The sequence below is a fragment of the Strix aluco genome, chromosome 6 (assembly GCF_031877795.1).
Source record: "Strix aluco isolate bStrAlu1 chromosome 6, bStrAlu1.hap1, whole genome shotgun sequence".
Lineage (NCBI taxonomy): Eukaryota > Metazoa > Chordata > Aves > Strigiformes > Strigidae > Strix > Strix aluco.
Window position 1 is genome coordinate 35,527,867 of NC_133936.1, and position 27,100 is coordinate 35,554,966.

The following is a 27,100-nucleotide window of genomic DNA, read 5'->3' on the forward strand; positions in this document are numbered from 1 at the left end:
CAAGAATAAAAATAAACAAACCGCAAGGCTGGGATCTTGTTTCCCCCTTGGAGCCAAGAGTCACGTCTCCTTCCTGTGTCTCCATCCACCTTCTCACTTCCATTCTAAAAATTCACATCTTCTGCACCGAGTGACATTTACAGCCAACAAGTGTCCAGTTTTCCAGTGACATTCTCATCTTGTGCCTTGCTCACCAGTTAAGTTTGGAAAGACATCCTGCTTGTGCCCTCCGATCATCCCTGCTCTTTAGGAAAAGGATAAACTTACTTTAATGGCATAAAAAAAAAAATCATTATTTTTCAGTTTAGAATTTATATGTTGTCATGTATTGCTGCGATGCGATTTCTTAACTTAGTTCACCAGTTCAGCATTGTTTGATACAGAGCAACAGATCAGCAGTTTACATTTTCAGACTGTACATTTGCTTGTCTGGTCCGATACTCCTGTCCCCGAACTGGCTTGCACTCAGGGCTTTCAGCAACCTTCAACCTAGCAGCCACAGAAACACTACAAAGCTAGATCTTGCCACCACATTTTCGTAGTGCCAAGATTTGCAACAACAGAACAACTGGGGATCGACAGGAATTTTCAGGTGACCTTCCTTGAAACTTTGAAAACATACTCTTTCAGAGACACTGCATCTGCTATGCACAGAAGGCATAATGGGGTAGCTTTACAGAAGTAGGCTACTGCTTGAAATAGAGGAGCAAACATTACATGCTGGTAGAAAGAGAATGAATGAGTTGACCAGAATCAGCAGCTCTCTATAAAGCAGACTTTGCCCTAGGTGTGCCACATTGTCCTTGCATGAGGACAGTTTATGTTTCCCACCCCCAAACAGTTTTTGTACAGCACTGCACCCACACACAGGTACTGGCATCTGCTTTCCGTGCTAACCTGTGCTCCTGTGACTCCGATCCTTTCATCTTCCAAGTCATTGATCAGTTTTTGTAGATCTAAAGTTTTAAGAGTGCACTATATTTTTAAGAATCACACTTTTGTAAGTGTGTAATAAAACTTTTTGGAGATTGGACACTAGGACTTCTGATACTCATTTATGCGAGCTAACATTTTCCAAACAGAAATACAAGATCATAAAAGTGTAACTGTAATAACTGTATATGGCAATGCCACATTTAAATACCTACAGCTATCTGGCATTCCTTTGAAAATTAACATCTCATGTCCCTAGTACAATAAACTTTGCCAGGCTCTGTTGAAAGCACCTTCTAACCACATCTAAAAAAATTTGACATACCGGTATTTTCTAAACCTGCAGCAAATAAGAAAAGCATCAAACCAGTTGAGAACATTTCTTTAATAAATTCTTTTAAAAAAATAGTCATGAGTTGTTTCTCTATAGTATTTATTTCCAGTTTTCAAGCAGCACTTGAATTTAAATAAAAAAAAGTCTCTAGAAGGTGAACATATGATAACGAAGAATCATTATACAAATGTTTTGCACAAAACATACTGAAATTACAGATCAAAATTAAGTAAGAGAAATATGATCCCAAACAAAATGTTCCATTTACTGAATAATTTCCGTGGAGTTGTGCTTGTCAACTTCTGGAATATCTGTCAAGTGATGAAAAAAAGGACGACCATGAACACAGCCTTTATTTTCCTTTCCAAGCTGTTGCTTCATCCTGTAAATTGTGTTTTGTACATCTTCTTTTGACAAATGTGAGGGCAGCTGCCGAGCTAAACGTACCGCTTCTCCCTGTGGAAAGAAAAAACAAAAACAAACCCCCAATAGTTTTAAAGTACCACTTTTTAACACATTAAAGGGGCTACCAGAAAGCAGGAGTTAAGCACTCACTGTTTAAAGGTCACTCTTCTCTTTTCTGCTGATAAGTATTTTGAATTCCAGAAACCCAAACGTAACTCTTATCTTATTGGTCATTTCATGACACTTCTACAGTGGTCACACACAGTCTCCTGGTCATGTTTGCACTCTTTTTCTTTTAGGGTCCACTTTTGAAAGATGCTTTTTGTTTCTGATTATCTTATTTCCTATTGGCACCACTATCAGCTGAAGATGTTTACCAGTTCACAAGACACATTCTACACCACAAACTTTAGAACTAACACAAATGAAGTCAACAGTCACCAAAACAAAGTTTTAAAAATACTATAGTGATGTTTTAGATTAATGTTGTATTAACATTAACATTACAACCAGTTACCTCACAATACTAGAAAGCAGAAGTGACTGCTAAACACAATTACTGAAGCACCCATCCTCAAAGAATCAAGCAACTTCAAAAAGAAGTTGTCAGTCTTTTGTTTGCTCCTCAAGGATGGCCATTCCTGCCACTGCCTTCTCTTCTGTACTGTAGTAACATTGCCTAGACAGAAATGGATATAGCATACAATCTCCCTTCCCATTGTACAAACCTGAAGCAGCGTTCATAAATGTTTTAATCTGAATCTTCTCATTTTGTGTGTCTGGGATTTTTTCCCACTCTTCCAAGTGGAAAAGAGGTCACTGTGGACTATTCTCTACCTAGGAAGGCTGCTTCTTTAACCATTACCCTATTCTTTCTTCTGGGTCTACCAAAAGACAGCAAAAGCTGCAGACATGCTGCCTGCTCAAACATGAAAGTTATGATAAAAGTTGCAATTCTGAACATGACAGTGAATGGCATTTCCAGTGTTTATCCCCCAGAATGGTCAAAAAAGCCCAGTGCTCTTTTTTCCATGAGAGCAAGCCATATACTTCCTAGTTAATACGTACTGTCCAGCTACTGTTATTGCTGCACATTCATCTTCTTTTTAACAGTTCCAGGATCAAAATTACTCTTAATAAACCTTCTTCTGATAATCTCTTGATATTTACCTTTATATGTATGTGTGTGTATCTATATATATACATATACATCTGTATATAGATACAAACACACATTTGTATGTGTTTGTATATCTCTCTATATAATCAACTCCATCCCACTCAATCTGACGAGTATTTGTAAGTAGAGCAAATAAAGCTTCTGCCTCCAAACCAAGTTACAAAGCATTCCTGTCTTGAAACTTAATTCATCCCTTCTTTAAGCTTCTTTCATGAGTACACGAGAATGGTTCAGTAGTACGCAACAGAATCACTCACTCCAAAGGCAGCTGTAAACTTACTGCTCCAAAAAGACAGGGAAAGATTTGTATAATAAATGTTTAAAAGATAAACCACATATTCTGGGTAAATGGCTAGTAGCCCAATTCAGGAAAGCATGTTAGCAAATGCTTAAGAAGAGACTTAACACGTATTTTGGTAACCTTTTTGAACAGAGATCTTAAGAATTGGGATTAAATATAGCATTAGTGAAACATCTAGACAAGAAATAGAAAACTACTATTGTTAGTTACTCCAGCTTCAACTAGTCCCACATATATTAGTTGTCTCTGAAACATGCCCATTAGTGTCTCTGGATGGGCAATTTTATCTATTTGCATATCAAATATTAACAATAGTCATTCCAGTTTCAACTGTTGCAAAAGTAACTTCTGTAAGAAAACAGATTAAAGATTCTTTTACTCAGGTACCGTATTTCTGGCAACCAATAATGCTGGCTGCTTGTGAAGAACACATAGTTTCCCCTCTGTCAGTGCACTGCAAAACTTAGTCACTACTGCCTCGAATAGAGTGGACTTACAAGACTGTTGGTTGTCGATATGTGCTTCCTTTAACTGCAGAAGTTATTGATGTTAACTAAATACAAGCATTTGCAGAGGCATATGGGGTTCACCGTATGTGAGACTTCATTTTTTTACTTCAATGTCTTAATTCCAGTGACAGCTTGATTTTCTGGCAAAAAAAAGGTTTCCATTTGTCTATCTCTGAGCTTTCTTTGAATGAATCATAGGAATTTTTCCTCTTTAAGTGGAAACGGTGCACCTTCTGATTTTCACAATGTACATCTCACTGATGTTTCCATGAGAATAAGCTTCAATTAATGCCTGTTTTTCATAAACTTTTACCTTAAATGACTTTATAACTACTTCATAGATTTATTTATAAAGGAGTTAAATCTTGATGAGTGTTCTGGATTCAACTGCCTTCTAGACTTTGTAAAGCAATTTTATGGCAGTTCTGTATTCTAACACGGAGAAACACCTTTCTAGTCTGAAAACTGCCTGTATAGAAACACTTTGTGAACATCAGCTTTCAGCATGTATTATATCACATTGGACAACTGGTTTTGGATACGTCTGATTGAAGTATTTTGGTAAGCAATGCAGAACCCATACACTTCAGAGAGGATATGACATTCTTCTCAAAAGAAACTTCTGTTGAGAACAGAACTACATTAATTAAAACAGAAAGCTGAAGAAAGATTTTCAAGCTGTTTAAGAATTTATTGTAAGCTTAGCTGGACAATACTTAAAAGCAAACTTCTGTCTTACCTCCAAATAATTTATTACTTTGAGAGGCCTACATTCATACACTTCCTTTGCATTTTCATTAACTACTGCATTCAGAACTTCTTTCAAATCAGAAATACCATAATATGGCAGACAATTTGCCATCCCTTCTATTTCCACATGACTTTCTGTAGCTGAACCACCTGAAAATACAAAATCAAAACAGTAACTTATACACTGCTTGATTTCTATTCTGGAGCAATTCAGAGAAAATTAAACATGTAAAATCACTTAGTAAATTAGTCTCACAAATTCAATACAGTTAGGAAAGGTTTTTTTGCTCCTCCCTTGGAGTGAAAAGCATTTATTCGTCCAATGTTTCATTATGATTATGTGTGCCTAGTCACATCACAAATGTCTCAGCTTATTTTAATTCAAATCTTAGCTGGCACTGTTTAAATGCTTAAAACATTTTGTAGCATTCCCAGTCTTGAGCACAGCTTTAATTAAAGCTTCTATGGCTTTAATCAAACATACATGAAATTAAAGTAGAAGTTAGTAATAAAATACAGTTTAGTTTGAAAAAAATTAAAACAGAGCATTGGCACTATTTCCTATGTAATTGGTTTAAACATCTGTAAAGTTCAAATGTTACCATAACAAATTCAGCTTCTACTGAAATAAAAAGCAGTTTTTCTCCTAACACAGCAGAAGAGTTAACTTCTGCACCGTAACTAAGGGCTCTGTGACAGACTTCATACTATCATTCATATGACACCACTGCTGCAGTAGGTACCACTCTGATAAGGAAGGACAAATAAAACATTTAAACAACCTTCCAAACAAATATCTATTCAATCTTTGAGGTGTAAGAGATTTCACTTCTTATTCACACACACTACTTCCAAAAATTTGAATGAAGCTGCTACTGTACAGCTAACTTTTCTTCCACTGCCCGTCAGAAGCAAGCTCTCTAGGGGTCAGGCTCACATGTTCTTGTGCAGTTCTTCAGAGCTGCTTCTCTCATTCATGTTGGACGCACAGAAATCTCAACCCAGCCTGCATGGTATACCTTTAGTTCTTGGACTTGCAGTGGAGGAAAAGGGAAGAGCTTCACAAGGAGAGCATGGAAGAAAAAAAGTTTAGAGAGGCCAGGAGATGGTGCAGCAGAACTGACATCCTGGACTTCCAAAGGGCTGACTTTGTCTTGTTTGGGCACCTGCTTGACAGAATCCCTTGGGAGACGGTCCTGAAGGGTATAGGGGTCCAGGAAGGCTGGGCACTCTTCAAGAATGAAGTCTTAATGGCTCAGGAGCAGGCTGTCCCCAGGTGCTGTAAGAGAAGCCAGTGACAGAGAAGACCACCCTGGCTGAACAGGGAGCTTTGGCTGCAACTCAGGGAGAAAAGGAGAGTTTACAGCCTTTGGAAGAAGGGGCTAGCCACTCACAGTGATTACAAAGAGACTGTGAGGCTATGCAGGGCGGAAATCAGGAGGTCTAAAGCCCAGCTGAAAATTAATCTGGCTTCAGCAATCAAGGACAACAAGAAATGTTTCTGTAAGTACGTGAGCAGCAAAAGAAAGACCAGGGAGAGCCTCCATCCCCTGCTAGACGCAGGAGGAAACATGGTAACAAGTGATGAGAAAAAGGCTGAGGTGCTTAATGCCTTCTTTGCCTCAGTCTTTAATACCAAGACTAGTTGTACTGAGGGAATCCAGCCTCCTCAGCCAGAAGACAGAGACTGGGAGAACAACGCCCCCGCATTCCAGGAGGAGATAGTCAGTGACCTACTGCATCACAGAGACATACACAAGTCTATGGGACCGGACGGGATACACCCGAGGGTGCTGAAGGAGCTGGCTGGAGTGCTCGCCAAGCCGCTTTCCATCATTTCCCAGCAGTCCTGGCTGACTGGGGAGGTCCCGACAGACTGGAAACTGGCCAATGTGACGCCCATCTATAAGAAGGGTCGGAGGGATGATGCGGGAAATTAAGGCCTGTCAGCTTGACTTCGGTGCCCGGGAAGCTGATGGAGCAGTTCATCCTGAGTACCATCACACAACACATGCGGGACAACCAGATGATCAGGCAAAGTCAGCATGGGTTTATGAAAGGCAGGTCCTGCTTGACAAACCTGATCTCCTCCTACGACAGGGTGACCTGCTTATTGGATGAGGGAAAGGCTGTGATGTTGTCTACCTTGACTTTAGTAAGGCCTTTGACACCATTTCCCACAGCATTCTTCTGGCAAAACTGGCTGCTCGTGGCTTGGATGGGCACACGCTTCGCTGGGTAAAAAAACTGGCTGGATGGCCGGGCCCAAAGAGTTGTGGTGAACAGAGTTAAATCCAGTTGGCGGCCGGTCACGAGTGGTGTCCCCCAGGGCTCAGTTTTGGGGCCACTCCTGTTTAACATCTTTATTGATGATCTAGACGAGGGGATCGAGTGCACCCTCAGTAAGTTTGCAGATGACACCAAGTTGGGTGGGAGTGTTGATCTGCTCGAGGGTAGGGAGGCTCTGCAGAGGGATCTGGACAGGCTGGAGCGATGGGCTAAGGCCAACTGCATGAGCTTCAATAAGGCCAAATGCCGGGTGCTGCACTTGGGCCACAACAACCCCCAGCAGCGCTACAGGCTTGGGGAGGAGTGGCTGGAGAGCTGCCAGTCAGAGAGTGACCTGGGGGTGTTGATTGACAGCTGGCTGAACATGAGCCAGCAGTGTGCCCAGGTGGCCAAGAAGGCCAATGGCATCCTGGCTTGCATCAGCAATAGCGTGGCCAGCAGGGACAGGGAAGGGATCTTACCCCTGTACTCGGTCACTGGTGAGGCCGCACCTCGATTACTGTGTTCAGTTTTGGGCCCCTCACTACAAAAAAGACATTGAATTACTGGAGCATGTCCAAAGAAGGGCAACAAAGCTGGTGAAGGGTCTGGAGCACATGTTGTACGAGGAACAGCTGAGGGAACTGGGGGTGTTTAGTCTGGAGAAGAGGAGGCTGAGGGGAGACCTCATCGCCATCTACAACTACCTGAAAGAAGGTTGCAGAGAGCTGGGGATGAGTCTCTTTAACCAAGTAATAAGCGATAGGACAAGAGGTAATGGCCTCAAGTTGCGCCAGGGAAGGTTTAGACTGGATATTAGGAAGCATTTCTTTACAGAACGGGTTGTTTGACGTTGGAATGGGCTGCCCAGGGAGGTGGTGGAGTCCCCATCCCTGGAGGTGTTTAAGAGTAGGGTCGACTTAGCGCTGAGGGATATGGTGTAGTTGGGAACTGTTAATGTTGGGTGGATGGTTGGACTGGATGATCTTCAAGGTCTTTTCCAACCTAGACAATTCTGTGATTCTGTGAATGCAATTCATAATGAAAGTAAATCCACTCTTGTGTAATGGCCCCAGGTAGGATAAATTACATTCAGCCTGAGCCATGGTTTTTGCAAAGTCCAAAAAGCTAGAGAGAAATAGATTGCTACAAAGTGGATTACACTAACAGACTGCGATAAGGGATCATTCATGTTCCTAACCTAAACAACATGAAAGATTTCAGAAGTGAGAGAAAATATACATGCAATGTAAGTCACAACAACATACTTTCATTTGCTAGTAGAATGAAACTGTTATCCATGACCAGGGATTGTTTATTTAACAGTCATTAAATAAATGCATAGATGAACAGGAAGACTGTGCAGGTTGAATTTTTTTCTAAATATGTGTGTGTCACCAGATAAATAATGCTGATGGCCTTTTTAAGCTTCATGGCAAGAGATACTTTGACCAGAGTGGGAATTTGATATAGGGAACACCCCCTACCCCAAAAAGTCACATAACCTCCTTCAGCTACATATTTAACACTGCTATAAATTTGAAACTTTATTTCCTTTTTCACACAGCATTGCCTTCCTTCTCTTTTCCAAGCTGTCTGTCCCTAATCATGGCCAGCAAAAACAGACATATCTTTTATGTACTGCTGTAAGCCTGTGATCAGATTCAGCTTAAAGCAAAATGTTAAACTATCTGAAAGTTCGCCAGTTATTAAAGGTGAGATAAGATGATGCACTATGCCAATATTTCCCCATGGGAAAGGCTGCCAGTAAGAGACAGGAGCAAAAGATGAAGTCTGTTTTTAATCTCCTTCAGCTCTTTTAATTTTTTTCCCAATTCTGCTGTAATGAAAGACTAGATTTGAGTAACTGTTCCAGATCATTTGATTATGCTGCTCTCTAAAGTGAAAACTTAGTCTGTTTGACAACCTTTCAATAACTACCTCTCTATATGCTACCAAAAATGGGACACAAAATTTTGTTAAGTTCCAAGTGTTAAGATTTTCAGTTTAAAAACTCTATTTCCAGTTCTATCCTCTTCAAATTTCATGACAGTGAGATTCTGGATTTGCAAAATGTGTCTTTTTTTTTTTTTTTTTTTTTTTTGCAAAGCCAGTAAACCAATCATACATGCTTGCTAATGAGACTGCTAATGCCTGAAACTCTTTGGTTTTACCAATAGCAATTTTCCTGTCTGCAAATTTTGACAGCCAAATTTGACTTCACCATACTGCTTGTTAATTTGAAAGTCAAAGGGGGCTTTAAAGAGTCTAACATAAGAACAAACAATACAAATCCTGGCTAAGAGAAGTTTTCTTCTTTGGTATTTCTGTTTGTCATTCTTCTTTTGTGCTTACATTCTTTAGATTGCAAAGTAGCCCACTGCATGCTGATTAACATATATTTATCTGCAAGTCTTTGCAGGAATTCCAATATTGGCAACATTTGATGATATAAGCAGATGTCTGAGCCTCAGTGTACTTGTAAATTTTTGACAAAATATACGTTAAGATTTTTGAGTATTCAAACAGCAGTCTTCAAGCAGTTTCCATGGTAGTTTCTACAAAATGCTTTGCAACTTCCAAGGAAAATATTTCCGTGAACAAATAAACTAGCTTTCAATTGACTAAAAATGTGGATTTCTCATTGCTACAAATTTCCCCTTTCTCTTTCCAAACAAAGCATTCACAATCATCTTTGGATAATTCCTTCTTGATGGCCAGGAAAAATTGTTCTCCTCCAGCTGCCACCTAGATTAGGTGACAATATAAGACTATCTATCTTCCAGTCTATGGTCAAAATCAAACTGAAATTAAGTAGCAGCATGATTTTCCACTGGTTGGTTACAAGAGCTGAGGCAGCTTATATTACCAAGGAAGATGGATTATTTACCTATTACTGCTCTTTGAGGCCCTGTAAGCACATTCTTTGTATATATGCATTTGGGTAAACATATTCTATCAGGCAGACGATTCTACCCTGAAAGCCTGCCTTAGAGCATGGCCCAAAGCCCATCATGGTTACAAAAACAGGTAAGATGTGTTCCTTGCTCTCAGTTCCTTTCCAGCCAAGAATTCGCATCTCTCTAGCACTTTCACAAAGGCAGATGTGCAGTGAAGGTACATATAACAAACACAGCTTAAGAAGAACTGAACAGAAAGTAATCCATCTTACTTCTTGAAATGCTTCTCTGTGTGCAGGGGTCATTGCTATACCCAGCAAACAAATGCCTGGCAGATCCCAGAATACCGAGTTAAGTAAAAGCAAACAGACTGCTCTCCCAAAGGTAGCATCACTTGAATCCTCAGTAAGGCCAGAATATGAGGGGGCGGGAGGGCAGTGGAAGACAGACTGGAGTTCAGCGTCACAGCTTTGCAAATCACAACAACTGGCACGTTCCACAAAGAAACCATTGATTTTGCCTAACTGACATACTCACAGCAAGAAGTTTTTTCTGAGCTATTTCACAACATGTTTTTCACTGTCAGCTATCCAGAGAAAAAACCAGCTGAAAACTCCTTAGACTGCTGAGCGATCAATATAATGGGAAACAAGGAGACATTACAAAAGATCTTAAGTCTACCAAAACAAGAAGATAGGGCATGTCCAAGATCTAGGATATTTGGAACAACTTTGGCTACAGTCATACAGAGTCTTTGAACAATATGGAGCAGAAGTAGATTACATTCCTGTCTTACAACAAGAGAACATTCAAAGGACAGACATCCTTAAATGAAACAATAGGCAAGTAAGGCCTGATACTCTTGCACTCTTGTAAAAATAACTATTGAAAGGCTGCATTTGTGAAAAAGGAAAACATTGCCAGAAGTTCTAACAGTTTTCCCACCAAAATGACAGAACAAGAACAAAACTCAGTCCTTGTTAGGAAGAAAAGGCCTAATTAGACCTTTCAAAAACCTACTAGGAGTAGTGCATCTGGTGTCACATGGTGCCATGGGGTTCAGTGTGAGGCATGTCCGTGCTATGCCTGTGAGAAAGACTCCTGGGAGATTATTAGAGTAACTAAAGTTCAGAACCACCCCACTAGCTAAGAGGTCTTGGCCTTTAAAGAGTGTAGTTATATTTCTACGAATTCCAAGTACTGTGAGGGAGTAAGATTCAATTTCTAAGTATTAATCCCAAGACCTGCCAAATTTAGTGCAAAACTAATGAATTTTTTTTTATCCTATGAGAGTTGTCCCTTACAGACCAAGTCATCCAAATAAGGAAAAAACAATACTATGTGATTGGTTTATTAAGTAAGAAGCTATCAGAATTAAAATCTTTATAAAAAGTTTCTCTGTGCCATAAGTTGCCAAAAGGTAAAAATTTAAATTTAACAAAGACCAGTTGAGATGCAAGTCCAACACAACAAGGGAATTAACAAAGTCACATTCCAAATTAAGGCAGCTGTTCAGATTTTCTTGTTATTAAATAGCTAGTCTTGTAAAACACCCCCCACCAAGAGCAAATAAGGAATGAATCTATGGTCCTATATTCAAGTCATTATACTTATCTAGGAAACAGTCCTAGTGAGGTGCTCAATACCAAAGCAAGAGGTCTTGCATTCCAAATTAATATCTGAGTATTATGAGTAGACTTAATATATGACAATGGACAGCAATACTCAAGGTCCTTCTCATCTCCTTTGGACAAATATGTGTGGAGATTTCAACAAATAATCAATGCCACCTACTAGATTGACAGTCCTTTTCAGAGACCACCATGGGTCAAGGAAAGCCTCTTCTCCTGCAGCCAAAACTGCCAAACATTGAATTGGAGCAGCTAAATTTCCTTCATTCTTGTTTTGGAAGGTATTTTAGAGCTATTGATGCCATCACAGACTTATCCACATGGATCAACAGAAAGTCTTGTATTTTTGCAAGAAGAAATTACTAGAAATACCACTTTCACATTCAAATTCAAAGCTAAAGAAATGCAACCTTTGCTTGTGACATAAAAGATGATATCTCTGTTAGAAAAAGGAAATTTTCTACTGCAGAAAATAAAACTCTCAACCCAGGATGAAAAAGGAAGCCATATACTAGTGGTTATTAATAAGAAATCAACCAGCAGTCAGAAAGGGACATATGACCATGTCAGGGTTGACGTTCCAAAGGGAAGTATAGATCTTCAAATATACTACAGTGGACCCTGACATCAAGAAAGAGTTGATAGTTCAGTTGAGAAACAGAAAATACTAGGACTGATCCAATTTTACCCAAAAAGATGGGAAAAAATGAGTTATAAAGGTACATGCACAGCGAACGGGGTTCAGGTGTGCCCCTATGAATGCTGCTAAGGTGAAACTCTTCAGCTACCATGGGTTAAGTGCACATTTGCATTCTGGACACCTCTCCAGAGGAAGCTGTGACTTTATCATTCACCATGCAAAGTGGCAACTCCTGTCCCAAAAAATTATATATCCTGAAGGAACAAAAGTTTTCTGAGGCAACTTCTAGCTCAACATCTGAATGTCCCCCTTTGAGGCTGTGCCTGAGTTTCCAAAAACCACAAAAATAGACACTGGATTCAGACAGCAAACAAAAAAAATTGCTTCTATAAGGATAGTGAAGAATGTTTTATTAGACAAACTTGTTCTCTCAAAGTTGAGAAATCCTGTAGGATACTCAAGTATAAGTGGGACAAATGACTCTGGTCTGCAGGTCACTTTCCTAAAGATTATACAAAAGAATCCAGAAATTAAAGAACCTCAAAGTGCATAGTGAAATTCCCAGAGAAAGACACGTAAGGAGTATTAATTATTAATACCTGTGTTTGTAAAAATCAGCTTTAATAAGTATTTGTAGAAGATAGTAGCAAATTTGTAGAAGACAGCGTATTTCAGGGATGAGTTTAAGGGAAAAAGAAAAAGGAGGGACTGATGAAGTATTAAGTAAAAATCCTTGGGTCAATTGGAAAAAAAGCTGGGAGAAATTCCATTCATTTGTTTGCTGGTATTTCTACCTTCAACTGCAATGGTATGCTCTTTTAATAACAGAAGCTGTAACTGCTATAATGTCATCAGCAGAAGCTTATAAACATGACTGACAAGACTCAGATGTTATTAATGTTGTAGCTAAAATATAAGACTGGGCCAAAGAACTGAATTAGATTCCCGTTCTTCATATGGGCTAGCTGTATGGTACTGGTCAAGTTCATGACCATGGTTCATCGACCTGTATAGGGCATATAAAGCATGTTTACTTTCACTAATTGTAAACCAAATGAGAAGAGTTTCCTCACAAGATTTTCTTAATTTCACATACTTAGGAACACAGGATTGGAAGACGGTTACTACTTCCCAGTTACTGTGTTGTTATATTGCACAAATCTGCTCTTAAACTAACCAAGCTACCTTAAAACTAGTTTCCCATCTCCACTACCACAAGACTGGTCAACAACTCTTCTCTGTTGTTACCTAGACACTGTCTTCAAATTTTCACATTCAATTTATTCACATCCAGTTTACATTAATTAGATTTTGAGCAAACTTACAATATCAGGAGGTGAAGGCTAAGCAGCAATCCCTTTCTCCCATACTTGTCTAGAGACATATCATAGACTTCCTCAGTTTTTCATTTGCTGGACTGAATAAACCTTTTAAAGGCTGCCTCTTACAATACACACTTTATTTCCCTAATTATTCAATCTAAGATTATTACCATGAACACCTCTTCTACAAAGTTTTTGCTATGTATGTAAGGATTTAGCCAGTGCAAAATAAATTTTCTTGGTTTAGCTGTGCGTGATTCAGTAAAGAAAACAGCTTAGACTCTGTTCTTCCCATGAGCCAGCCTCTGAGTGGAGTTGCTCTACATCCCTTTTTTGTACCTACCCTTAAAAGATCCCATATGTTACAGTAGATCTGTCATCACTGTACATATGTGGGGATCTGTAACACATGAAGCTATAGCATTTCTAACAGCTCTTATAGTGAAACTTTTCTCTGAGCTGTCAGCTAGGTACTACCCCCAAAGACGTTCGCTTTTCTTGGAATTCTGCTATAGAAATCCTGATCTGCAGAACCAACCCTGAGTGGGTTGCCCCTGGGTTTCCACCAACATCCCTATAAATTGTTCTTCAGAAAGATATATAAACATTTGATCTCTCTTGCTAACGTATGAGGATCTTAAATGAAACAGGTTTATTCTGTGATCTACGTAGAGGCATTGAAAAGTAGGCTGTCTCAAAAAAAAAGTTCAGACTGAACTCTATCAAAAGGTGCGATGGTGATCCTGTCACCCTCTCTTTACTGGCCCCTTTGGGCTCTGTTACAACTCTGATGTGAAAGTAAGTCAATAACCAGAACCAGGTTCTTACTGGACCTCCTCAACAGTGGAGGATTAGTCAGCTAAAGCACGTACTCACAGAAGCTTCTGCAAGTATCACCTTGGAAGAAGCTGCCAGGACTAAGAAATTCTCATCAGTTTAATCTAAATTCTGTCAGAATGGCAATTAAGGATATTGACATCTAGCATTTTGGGAAAAGAAGAAAAAATAAAAGTCAGGAAAACGTGGATTTCAGAGCATTTTTTGAAATACTAATAACATTTTCTGTTCAGTTATCAGTTTCCATTAGTCAGTGTTCTATGTAGGAGATTACATTGTTTGCCAAGTAATAAAATCTCAGTGTTAAGGAAAGCAGGATGTTAGTGCTTTAAATGTGGAATAACATGATCTACATTAACAATCATTTAAATCGTTAAATCAGTTGAAACAAGCCCCAGTATGACTAAAAGATTTAAAAACTATCATACCTTCTATCACTTTTATCTGGAATCCATTTGCTACAAGCCTTGGATCTGACAAGTAACTCGATCCATTGAAACTCTGGTAACCCTTCCGCATTTTATAAAGAGCGGCCATATACTGAGCTCCACCAATAAGGCTGGAAAAAAAAAAATATCCCCAAAGTGTTAAAAACCAAAATCCTTAATGTGAAAATTAAAACTGTGAGAAAAATACAGGAAAAAGTAGTAAGTGATGAGGAGTGATCAGAATTTTTAAAAGTATTCTGAAAAAGCAATTTTTTTAAAGAAACAAAATTGCAACTATTCACATATCTTAAAGAGTGGCTGAGTTTAGGTATATAATAATAATTACATCAGCCATTCTCTAATCCATGGGAGAAAGCTAACTAGAGTGAAGTTGTGTAAATGTGGAACATTTAATTTTCCTCTGGTGGAGGAAATTTGTCTTTACTGCATTACCAATGAAACTGGTCAAAATTCACACTTATTTCAACTGGAGTATGACCAGGCCTGCTCATTACTATAAGGTAAAAGTATACAAAACATAAATATCTGTTGTTACAGATAAATGAATATACAAATAATCACAGAATTAGCAAACAGGGCCTTACCAGAGTTTACTGTAAAAAATTATCAAATGATACTTGAAATAACATACAAATTTTTGCTCAATTGTACTGTACCTGTCCGTTAACACAATCGGCTGGTCCAGTTTCTCTACTGGAAGTTTATAATTCATCAGTAGTCTTTTACGTAGCAGGGCTTCTTCCAATCTATAGGGATTCAGCAACATTAGCTTTTTTTCAGTAGCAAATATCCAGACATCAGGAAAACTCTGACGACGGATCAGGAAAAGCTCATGTTCATCTGAGTCATTTTTCTCGTGTCTCTGAAGCTGATGTCTACAGGAACTCAGAGAAAAAGGCACTGTCACAATTTTCGTAGGCTGTTCAGGTTTCCGCTTCTTTTCAGTTTGAGCATGTAATATCTTGTCAAGTTTCTGCTGGTCGGATAGGGAAGTCTTCAGTTTGGGTTTCTGTTTTACTGCCTCCTTTGTTGGTCGGTGCACTGTCTGTTCCATAGCTTTCTTGACCTCTTTGTTGTACCGTTCCATGTCTTTAACAGCTTTTATTTCATAACTTAAAAGAGAAAACAAACAAGTAGCATAATCAGATAAAAATCCCCAAACCCCAACTCTGAACATACTAAAACAAAAGGCAAGGTAACCATTTCAACAGACAAGAACAACTCCCATGGTTTATTCAAGTAGCCACATCAATATGCTTTCCACAATGATGGAGGTGGAAGGATATCAGGGACTGTGCCCGTATTACATTACCCTTTGAAGATGATGAGTTGGAAATTTTCCTTCATCATGACAGCCAGCAAAACTTGAATTACTGAAGGGGGAGGAGCAGACTGCATCATACAAAGAGCTACAGCAAGTTGCTTTTGACCTCAGTCCCAAAGACTGTGTTTAACCCTAATCTGCAGTCAGATATATAGTTTTGGAAGTTTTGTCACAGGCACATCCAGCCCAATTCACAAAGCCATTTAAGTTTCCAGAGCTCTATAGACTTCAAGGGGGGGTCCATGTGGTTAGGTAAGAATTTGGAGTCTAAATAACTTCATAAGCCTCAGGCTTTACTTAACATAAAGAACTACATTTGATTTCAAATGGCCAATTAGCCATTTCAAATTAGCCTCATAAATAAAAAGTGTTAGGATACAGAATAGAAACGATTATCACAGAATTCTGTAACTAATAAACTTACGGATTTTTCAAAAAGTACTCAATAACAAACTACTACTAAATGCTGTCTGAATGGATAGAACATTACTACATACTAAATCTCTATAACGTGAATGGATTCTTAATGAGTTTACTAATGTCAAGAAGATAGCTAAACTTTTATAGATGCCAGGTTGCCTACTGCATACAAATCTTACTTTTTTGAAGGCCAAAGGAGTGATTTGCTGAACTCCCTCTTTTTGCCCTTATTTGATATTCCAAATTCTAGCACGTAATTCAAACCAGTCCAATCTTCAATAAAAAAAGTAGTAGTATCATATGTAAGTATTGGAAATAAATATTTTAGCTGGTCATATTTATTTATTGCTACTTGCTGGAACAGTTTGATTCAATTATGTGTATGCATGCTGGAAAATTAAGGTCAACAAAAGGGTCACCATTTGCAATTAATTATGATGTGCTAGCGTTCACATATGGTACCAATATTTAGTTAACTAAAAAAGTCAGCTTAAATAGTTTCTTGCAATAAATCATGTCCTACAAAATATGGAGTAAACGTTAAGATAAAAAACATCTGCTCCTTTTAAAATGAATGGATGAAATCACTTGAACAGAAATTTTTTTAACCCAAATACATTTATTGCTTTGACCAGATCAATAAATACTTTGTTTTGAATACACCCAACTGTAATGCAGGAGAGTATTTAACTATAAGAGAACTGAGCTTTCAGTGATACACTGATAATCCAAAACAAAAGCACCTCCAAAGAAAGTCCAACTTGTCTGTCATTTTAGGCTACCATCAGAAAAATTCTAGTCCTAAAAGCTTTGATTATGAGGGTTTTGCAAATTCATATACATCACTATCAGTGATTTGCTCAGAATCAAAGAAAACAGCAGGTTTACAAACTATGAGGGAACATCTTTGCCTTTTCAAAAATCCTTCCACAGAGGCAAGTATAATCAACAAGCGCTACAAGAACAGTTTCTCCTCTGCTTTGTGAATTAAGACTGTAGATTCAGGATCCCTTCTTGAAGCTACAAAACCTAAAGCCAAGGAAATGTGCAAATCTGGGTGTAAGGAGGGAGTGGAAGACTCGAATGAAGTCTAGTTTCAAAGGCAGCTTTGGTTTAACTAGACAAATGGATCCACAATTTATTATTTTCCCCCTGCATCTTAAACCCAAATGAAATATTTAGCATGTAACAAAAACCTTTTAATCCAAGGTCTCTCAGACCTTATAAGAAAAATAATCTGAATTTGACTATCTGGAGTAAACTCTGACTGGAAATGGCCACTTGTGTAGAATCATATGTGTCCAGAATAGAGGCGCATCGCATTCTGAATGTAACACATCTCAGCATCAGACTCTTCACCTAATGAAACAAAATCAACTCAAATTATCACCATGAGTATGTATTACATTCTACTTCTGTGTTTCCCTGCTTTGTGAAGAGGAAAATTAAAAAAGCTTTTAATAGCCCATATCAGCTTTTCAGTTGGATTCTGAAATGCATAGGTTTCAGGTGACTAGCACTGTTTCCTAGGAGTGGACAATATGGACTTACAATTAGGACTGAACAGATGCTGGGGACAAGCATCAGTATGGGACAACTGATACCAATTATTAATGTCATTATTCATGATTAATATCTAGCAGTATATGAATAGAGCTGGCTAGAGATATGAAGGATGGCCAGTGACTAGATGGTACCACCAAATGACCATGTTAACTAAAAGGTTAAAAGACAGTAAAAAAGAATTTTTCTGGAATTGCTAAGCAAGCATACTTACCCCAAAGTGAAAGAGGTGCAAATAATGCATACACCCACACACAAGCCATGAGATGCATGGAAAGTTTATCAGGCAATAAAAAACTACCACATATGAGCTCGTTACTACTAGCCACTAATGACTGCCTATGTGCATGCTCTTACCTGTCAACAGACAGCACTGGCCACGCTACCTGAAATGATGTTTCTCCCCAGGTACAAATATACTCATGAAGAATTACTATAGAATACTGACAAGGTAATATGTTAGTCCCATGATAATGTGCATGTAGTTCTGAACCTTTCCTACACCTTCAGGGTAACTACTGCTGCCACTGACATGGCCCTTGGAGGGATTTCTGCCACTCCTACCTGAGCCTGATATGCAAGAAATATTAAGGCCAGAAAAGTACGTAAGTTGTATTAAGTAAGAGCAGAGTGAGAGCAAGAAATTAAATCCTGGCTTTGCAAAGCAGGGGGATACGCAACGTTGCCAACATGGACATGCATGGAAGCTTTCCTCTTCTATTATAACCTAAAGACCATAACATTTTACATTCCGGTTGAGTAATAAATGCTGGCTTGTTTTGAAAAGGCTATCCTATGTCACTATGAGACATCTGTTGGTTGTACTGCTCCCAAAAGGGATTTAAACTCATTTAGACCTGCTGGAGGAGCCACAGAGAGAAACAGAGATGCTGAAGCCAAGCACACCCATTGTAACATAAACGCATAACTTTATCACAGAAGGATGGAGGACTAGAGCCCAGAAAAAGTGGTGTCTTGCCAGCAAGGTTGCAGGAAGTTGGAGGTATAGTGTGCTCAGTAGAACTGTGGCACTTTGGCTGTCCTGTTGTATATACATTTGTTGTTACCTCTAGGTGGCCCAATTTATCCAGAGTATCTGGTAGCCAAGACTTATGTTCTCTGCCAGACGTACAACAGTTCTTCTGGATTGTTGCCTTGGAGGAAAAGATGTCTGTGTATCTCTTCCTCTTCGTTATTTTCTGAGGCAATTTTAAAAGATTAAAAGCAGAAAAGAGATACACCAAAGCTGAAATGTATGGACACAACCAGTGGTAAATCTTTTATTCACTTCAACATCCACTGGACCATACTGCATTCAATCCTACATATAAGGAAAACTTCATTACGTCATTAGTTCAGGTCTCCTTCCTGAACTAATACAAAGTTAATCTGTAGGCACACTCTTAAACATAACAGTTGTACCAGGAAAGCAACCATGAAATCTCAAAAGCTAAAGCAGAGCAAATTAAAATTTTCTGAAACAGCTGGCAGAACCTTTTGTTTCAGTTCATTAAAAGCATAATTATAATTGGACTAGATTTCTACTATTACATTAATATTTCTGCTAATGCAGAGATAGACAAAACACTTTCTCACATGTTTGGTTTTGTGATCATGGCATGTTGCTTGCTTAGTGAGCTTTAAATTAATTAAATCGGAAGCTAGATGAAAAGGTTTTACTTAATTCAGATATAGCTGGTATTCAGAACAATGCAGATGTTTTCAAACAAAGCCAAGAAGTCAAGGAAAAAACTGGTACCTTACAGTTAATTCAATAGGTATAGCTTCTCTTTCTTACCATTCTCCTAATCAAATCTCCTATTAGTGTTAAAATTACGCTGTTCTGCCTAGTATAGTTTCCTTTTCAGTGGTCTTTCTTAATCCCCTCTCCTTGCTTCCATAACATGAAGAAAACACATTTTCACAACACTGCCAATGAGTTTGTTCTTCGGAACCAAAATTTAATTTCCCAAACTTTCTGCTACAAATTACAATATGCATTCAAAGCACTACATGTGAAACTATTGAAGAACTTCTATTTTCCCCATTTGTGTGATGTTCTACAGTGTTTTACATTTTATAAAATGACAAACAAGATGTAGAAGGTTTGGTGTTTCTTTTTCTTTAAACTGTCTTAGAATGTCTCAAAATCTGTTATTCTAATTCATCTTTTACCGTAATACAACTTCCACATAAAGGACAACACATACCTGATGTTTTAACTAATCCAACCCCTGCCCCAAATTAGGCTAAAATATTTCCCTTACTTGCAGATGGATTTCAAAATCTCAGTGATAATCAGTTTTAGAAAAATATGGACTTTAGCTATTCAGACTGCAATCTAAACAGAGATTTGGCTTTGGCTGAAACAGATTAAAATTCAGACTGTACCATACTCTCTGAACCAGCACTGGAATAGCTGTTTAGGGGAAAAAGAAATTCCTTGTGTCATTTGATTGGGTTTTATAAATACAATTCTGAGGTAGCCTGGATTAAGATATGTACTAAATTTAGAGGAAAGGAGTTTACCAAATGTTCCAGTACTAAAGATCCTGAAAAAGAATTCTCACTTTGTAGAAATAAAAAAGAACTGTTCATTGGAAAAGCTCTGGAGGAATTATACAGTGCCTCATCCATCACCATGCTGGTTTTCACTGACAGTGCATCAGGAGTGACAACATACAGGCAGCCCTTGGAAAAGAGGTTTGCAGGATTCAAACAGTACATTTTCTTGCCTGTTATCTCTAAATAGCAATTCAACAAAACTGTCCCTCCGTAACTGCTGCACATCACAGTGGCAAAATGAGTATCAGCAGTGCACATCTGCACACAACAAAAGGTTACAACTCACAATTCTAATGCTGATCTTGAAAAGTCAAAATTAATTTTCTGTTCTATTTTTTCATAAATAACTGGGAAGTTACAATTTTTTAAAATCACTTCAGGTGACTCATCAGTAACTACCAGACTTAGAAGTCACAGCCTGAAAACTTACTTCTTTTTTTCCTCTTCATTCAAATTCTTCCACTGCTCTTCAATTCTCAGCAGGATGTCCTCCATGCTGGCCTTTGGATTATCAGTTATCAATTTTGGACGACATTCTTGAGTGAAAAATCCAATTGCAGACTTAGGTTTTCTTATTATTTTACTACTAATTAAGTCATAAGCTGACACCTGTCCGAATTTATCACTTATCACATTTCTTTTCTTTATGCTTTGATTTAAGATTTGTGGATCATTGCTTTGTTCATCACTATGTTCATTTTGCTTATTAATTGTTCCTCCAATTTCAGGAATCAGAATCTTAACAGGTTCCAGATTGTCTCCTAGATGGTTTTTAAATCCACTTCCCATACTCCAATTATCAGCAGAGATTTCAGGTAAGTCTTTAGGGACTAACACTTCCTCATTTTTTTCTATTTTGTCAATATTATCAGAACTCAAAAGATGCTCATTGGCTTTTTTAGACTTGGGGTCCATGGGAACACTGTTACTTTCAGTATCAGTTATATTCTGTCCATTCTGTTCCTCCTCACACAATAAATTTAAGGAACTGTCTGAAAAGGCATCACTCTTAGAAACCTCTTTTTTGTCCAGGCGACTATGTACATTATCACCACAAAACGTCTGATGACTTAAGCAGATCTCTGTGTTTTTTCCTGCTTGACAGTTTTGCACATCACTGCTGAATGAAAGGAATGAAGTATGAGCATGTAGATCATCATTTCCAGATGGTCCCATTTCATTAACAACCACATCTGTTTGTTCTGTTCTATGAACAAACATGTCTTCTGCAGTAACATCTGTTTTATTACTTTCACCAGGGACTGTAGCAGGTAGTGGTCCATACAGTGATTTCAACACGTTTTCAACAGCAAGTAAGACAGATTCCTGAAAAAAAAAAAAAACCCAACCAAAAAACAACAGAAAAGCCACACACACAAGCACACCTTAAAATGTTACTGACAGATATTGAGAATATAGAACAATAAGCAAAGTGATCTTATTCAGAATATTTTTCAGACAAATCTGGACAGGTTATTGCACACATGCTCAAAAAGACTCTGAACTGAACACCTTTAGCCTCAAATATTTTGTGATAGGTATTTCACTCCACTGGTTATCACAAAACTGAGTAACTACAGGTAAAGCTATTCCCAACTAATATGGACTTAGAAGATTATAGTCAAGACAGATGCACCAACAACATCCATTTCATGTAAGCATGTTTGTGTAGGTGCTTTTATGATGCATGCTTCCAACACAGCTTTGCACCAAATGATGGAAATGAAAACCAGAAAAAAAAAACAGAAGAAAAAAGAAAAAAGAAAACCCAACCCTTTTTCTAATGCCGAAGGAAAGCTTTAAACTAGATCGAATGTGAGAATGCTGTGTTAATTTTCATACAAGTGACACTTAACAGGCAATACATTTACAAGATTATCATAGATAAAAACAAAACCTTTAAGTGAAGAAGAGGATTAACATACTGGTGTGACTACCTATCTATCTAACCTTCTTCATTTCTGTGGCACTGTTTTTCATATGAAGTACTAATTAAGTGAAAGTGACCTTATGGAAATTTATTACTACACATCGTCTAAAACATGGGCATATATGGTCTAAATTTCAGGTCTTGATAGTATGAACAAGGTATCCTGAAAGTTAAGTGATGTCAACAATAATCTATACACATAATGGCAAAATAGTGCTTTGACCAGAAATCAACTCCCTCCGCCCCCCCTTCATGTTCATGGTGTTTAAAAAGTGGTTACTTAGTGTAATTATGAAGATAAGCATGAGATTTATGTAGGGACACACATCATAATTCCATTTAGCTTCTCTCACTATAAAGCCATTGAAAAACAGTGACACACACATGTATCTGACAGGTAAAAGTGATCTTGGAAATCAACTGGGAAATTAATTTTGAAAAATCCTCCACTTAGCCTGTTCAATACTTTTCAAACAAAATAGTCCTGTAATAAAGGCAAGCTATCATGTAACTAAAACAAAACAGTGGCACTGTTTACCTTCAAACATTTCAGTAGTCCCAGAAGCCCTTATTATGCTTACATAAGTAAAAGGTTGACAACTCAAAACCAGATTAAAATCTTAGTTACCTTATAATGCAGTAAAACTTGAGTTTTATCAGGTGTTAAATTCACATCCACAGCAGAAGCAGGTACAGTAATATTCAAAAAGAAAATAGGATATAAACGAGTACAGTCCTTGTGCACCACCAGACTGTAGTACTGTCGAATTAACTACAGATTGATTTAACAAAGAGATGTCAGTAAAGGCAATAAAATAGACACAAAGGCACAGAAACAAAATTTGACATTATAAAAGCATAACTGGTTGGTTTGTTGATTTGGGTTTTTTTTTAAGTTAAAGGAATGCTAAAAAGGTCCTCATGGGTATACATGTATGCTGGAATAATCACCAAAAGGGCAGTTATTGGTGGTTTCCCTGTCTTCATAGCTAAATTAAAAAAAAAAAAAACAAAAAACCACAAAAAGGAACCAATTCTAAGACACTAATGGTAGCTATTTTGATCTTCTGAATGAAAGTATTGATCACACTTGGAAGAATAGATATGATATGCCCAAATTGGACTGCAACTCCACTACTTCTTCAACCAACACAAATACTATTATTTGTTTGTTTTTTAAAGAAAATCTACTTATATAGCATGCAACTACATTGCTGCCTCTTTCAGCCAAATTAAAGTCTGTTTGAGAACATAGCCTTGCACCACAGACCTGCCCTTCACCCAGAACAGGATTAATTTGTTCCTTTTATTAACGCAATTATAAATTTACAGCTTTTCCTCAAACTCTGCTTGCCCTTACTATTTTCTCTATAATCCTCCCAAAAACTCCTCCAAAAGACTACAACATTTAGTTGTTTCAGAATTTTGGTCCTGTTTACTAGAAGGATCAAATAAAGATCCTTGCACTTCCCTCTAGTATCAGGGATCCTTCAACATACACACATATTGGAGAAAAGAATACGTTAATGAGACAAAAAAATTTGAAAGCATAAAAAATTAAGTGTTGCTGCAGATTAAATTTTTTAAAATTAATTTAATTCTTAAATATTTTTTAAATTAAACTTGTTTAAATATTTTCAAGTTATTTTAACTTTAATATTCCCACAGTCTGTCCTCAGAGGTTCACCAGCACTTCTTCCCCATACATAGCATGGAGATAAAAGGAAGTGATCTATAGCTTGTTTTCCAAACCCATCAAAAATGTGTTTGTACAGATGTATTGTTATCTTCACCTGGCCAAAAAAGACCAATTAAAAAACTGGGGGGAAATAAAAAAAAAAAAAAAAGGCAGTGGAAGATTACACGTGCACTACTACAGAACAGCCCTAAATGAAGGGCAATGTATTTGTACTTTGTAACGTATGACAGTACTCTGAATCCCACCTTGAATCTGGGCTTCTGTGCTCTGGTGAAAAAGCTGTCTCTGTCATGGGATTCAAGCTGAGCTTTGAACTCCCAGAAACAGGCACATCACATACTGCGTAGAGGTGTGTGAGCCTTATTTGGCACTTAACGTACCAACACAAGTTCAGGGTTTCCACCTACAAAGCTTTGCTTGCCAACTGAAAACTATTTCATTGTCTCCACTTTAAAACCTACATGTACACTTTGGCACAAATATGATTTTCTTTTCTGGGGAGGGCAAGGATTAGGACAGCAAGGCTGCTCCAAGTGAGGTGCTGCAAGGTTCAGTAGTGTGAGAAACCCAAGAGTATCAAATTCTGCCTACACAATGCCTAGCTGTAGCCAATGCTGCTGCACTATCACTTTCATTTTTATCCAATGCACACACAAATTTAAAGGGAAAGTATGTGTATTTGCTTGATAAGCCCACAGCAAGGAGTGGACAAAATCAAAACTTTATTTTCAGAATAATTCTCTTGCAAGAAACTACATAAAGTTCCCTCATGGAAAACTGCACAGGTATATTACTGCAGGCTAATACAAAGAAAGAATAGACTATTCTGGTCTCTCACATAGGAGTATCTGAAATTACATTGTTTCTAAACAGCCATAAACAAAACCTCCAGCTCTGTGGTTGTACGTGACTGCAGCAAATGGAATAGAACTGAGGCACGAGGAACATCAGACTTGTGAGGACCTTTCTGTTGTAAATGCTATCTAGTATCTTCACCTGTAATACTCTAGTTATTTTATGTGGGGAAAAAGGTTGTAGATTGCGTAGGTATCTCTGTTCTCAAAGAGATCACATTTCTTGAGTAAAAAGCTAGAGAATGTTACCTTCAGTATTTCCTTCTGATGAACTGGACGATTATTTATAAAAACGAAACTCCTTTCTGAACTTGAAAGGCTCGTCAAAGAACTGTCTGACTCAGCTTTTGGGAAAAATCCAGAAAGATTTATCTGTAATGATAAACAAATCCAGTACAAAAGTCTTTTAAAGAGAACCCTGAAAAAGGTTTTTTAGAAATTGTACAGGAGTCCAAGTCATTCAAACGCATGCATTGCTTCTTGAAAGTTATGATACAAAAAAAAAAATCATTTAAAGAAAAAAAAAAAAAGAGATTGAGAAGGATGGGTTTGCATCTATTTTCCTTGATCAGTTTATTGAGAAATTTCCCATTTGGACTGCCAGTCGCACCAGGCTCCTGTCTGCAGCTGAGGGCTGTGGAGAACACCAGCCAGCTTTATGCTTGCTGACTGTAGGGCTGCGAACTTAACCCCTTTACAAGCTAAAGGCATGCACTGCTGCCCAACCTGGAGAAGGCAGTAGTGCTTTCCCTATGGGGAAAGCCCAAAACACACAATCCCTCCCTTTCTACACGCAGGGCACCTTAAATAGCCTGTCATAGGGCATTTATTCAGGGCACCTAAATTTACCTACACCACCTGTATCCAAATCATCTGACTCTCAGGAGTGCTGAGCACCCACGATTCACAGACTGCAGCAGAACCTGTGAGCACACAGCACTGCCAAGGAGCCTCCGAAAATCACACGATTCGAGTACCTAACATTAACTCCAAGTTTTAAGATTTTTCTGTTGAGATTCTTTACCTTAGGTTTTTTTAGGTCAAAATGAGGCCGACAACTTGTGCTGCCTGTCCCATCACCTCCCCCTCTCCCCCACCAAAGCAACTTTTGAAACTGTTGGATCAATTTCAATTCAATCTGGTGAAGAAGCAGAAATCCCAAAGATATTATATTTCCACAATTTCTCTGATAACTGACAGCTGTTTGGAGAGGAGAGCCTCAAGATAATGACCTTACTGAGGAAAAGGCAATTGCAACTTTTCAAAAGCCGGGATCCATCAGCATGTAAGAACTGATGTGTCGACCAGCCCACAAAGTGCCCCACACATCGCCCCACTGCCACGTGCCCAAACTAACAGGGGAAGGAACACTTGGGGCATCGTGAGGATGGAGATTTTGGAGATATGGGCAAGTCTGGAGAATGTTCTGGTAGCAGGGTGGATCACTGAACACAGAAATGAGACCTTGTTAGCTTTGCTTTTGGCAGAACCACTTGTATTCACTAAAATCCAAATTATCATGCATTTGAAACAGAATTTAAAATCCCTGGGATTTGGCCTATCCTTTCCATTCATCTACGTCACTCCAGCTATCTGCTCATGTGCTCCCTTATTCCCTCTTGACCTTGTAATAAGCATTCTGTGCTAAAGCTGGAGTGTTCTGGTCAGCAGCGTCACACATAACCAAACACCACTGGTCAAGTTAAAGAGGTGTCAAATATCTGTTGGATGATTATCAGAAAACAACATGCAGCGTTTCTAGATTTTATTCTGCAACTTTAGCACATCCTCCCTGAATGTCCCTCCTCTATGTTTCAAGCTCCTTTTATAATTCCCAAATATTTGTGCAAGTCTTTCACTTCAAACAATACTTTTAAATACAGACAACATTAAAGAAAACTGAAAGTCTCTAAATAACTCATTTAAGAAGTTGCCAGATTTAGGAATGGCTGACTGCTGTTACTATTTAAAGCCACGCAGAGTATCAGTATGCTCATCAAAAGTTAGCAACAATTTATAAAACTAGCCTTAATTATTAGAATTTTCATATATGAAAGTATATGAAGTATAAAGACAAAATTACAGACTGGAAAATATTACAGAATTTTTGCTTTTAGATTAGATCGGCTGTTTTCAAAATTAATACTTTAAAAATCAACTTATACATGTATTAAAATATATCTGTGTTGAGTGAACAATAGAATGTTTGTCTTAAGCACTTCACTTTTTCCTAGTGTCACAGGTATCTGTTAAACTTAACCTCCACAAAAAAAGAAAAGCCTAGGA

At 38.1% G+C, this 27,100-nt stretch overlaps 1 protein-coding gene across 7 annotated transcripts in view; it reads right to left on the reverse strand.

The window, feature by feature from the left end:
- Positions 1-1,300: 1,300 nt before the first annotated feature.
- Positions 1,301-27,100, reverse strand: part of PMS1 (PMS1 homolog 1, mismatch repair system component) — a 48,858-nt gene continuing 23,058 nt past the window's right edge. For 5 of the 7 annotated variants that reach the window (XM_074829618.1, XM_074829617.1, XM_074829616.1 and 2 more), the window contains 7 exons: positions 25,064-25,186; positions 22,890-23,033; positions 20,762-21,657; positions 15,116-15,571; positions 14,439-14,569; positions 4,402-4,562; positions 1,301-1,723 (listed from right to left, as the gene is read on the reverse strand). In XM_074829618.1, coding sequence (XP_074685719.1) covers positions 1,532-1,723; positions 4,402-4,562; positions 14,439-14,569; positions 15,116-15,571; positions 20,762-21,657; positions 22,890-23,033; positions 25,064-25,186 — 2,103 coding nt within the window. In that variant the 3' untranslated portion in view covers positions 1,301-1,531. Of the gene's footprint in view, positions 1,724-4,401; positions 4,563-5,431; positions 5,692-14,438; positions 14,570-15,115; positions 15,572-20,761; positions 21,658-22,889; positions 23,034-25,063; positions 25,187-27,100 lie in introns of those variants that run through there. The other 2 variants (XR_012623867.1, XM_074829620.1) reach the window with 2 other exon arrangements.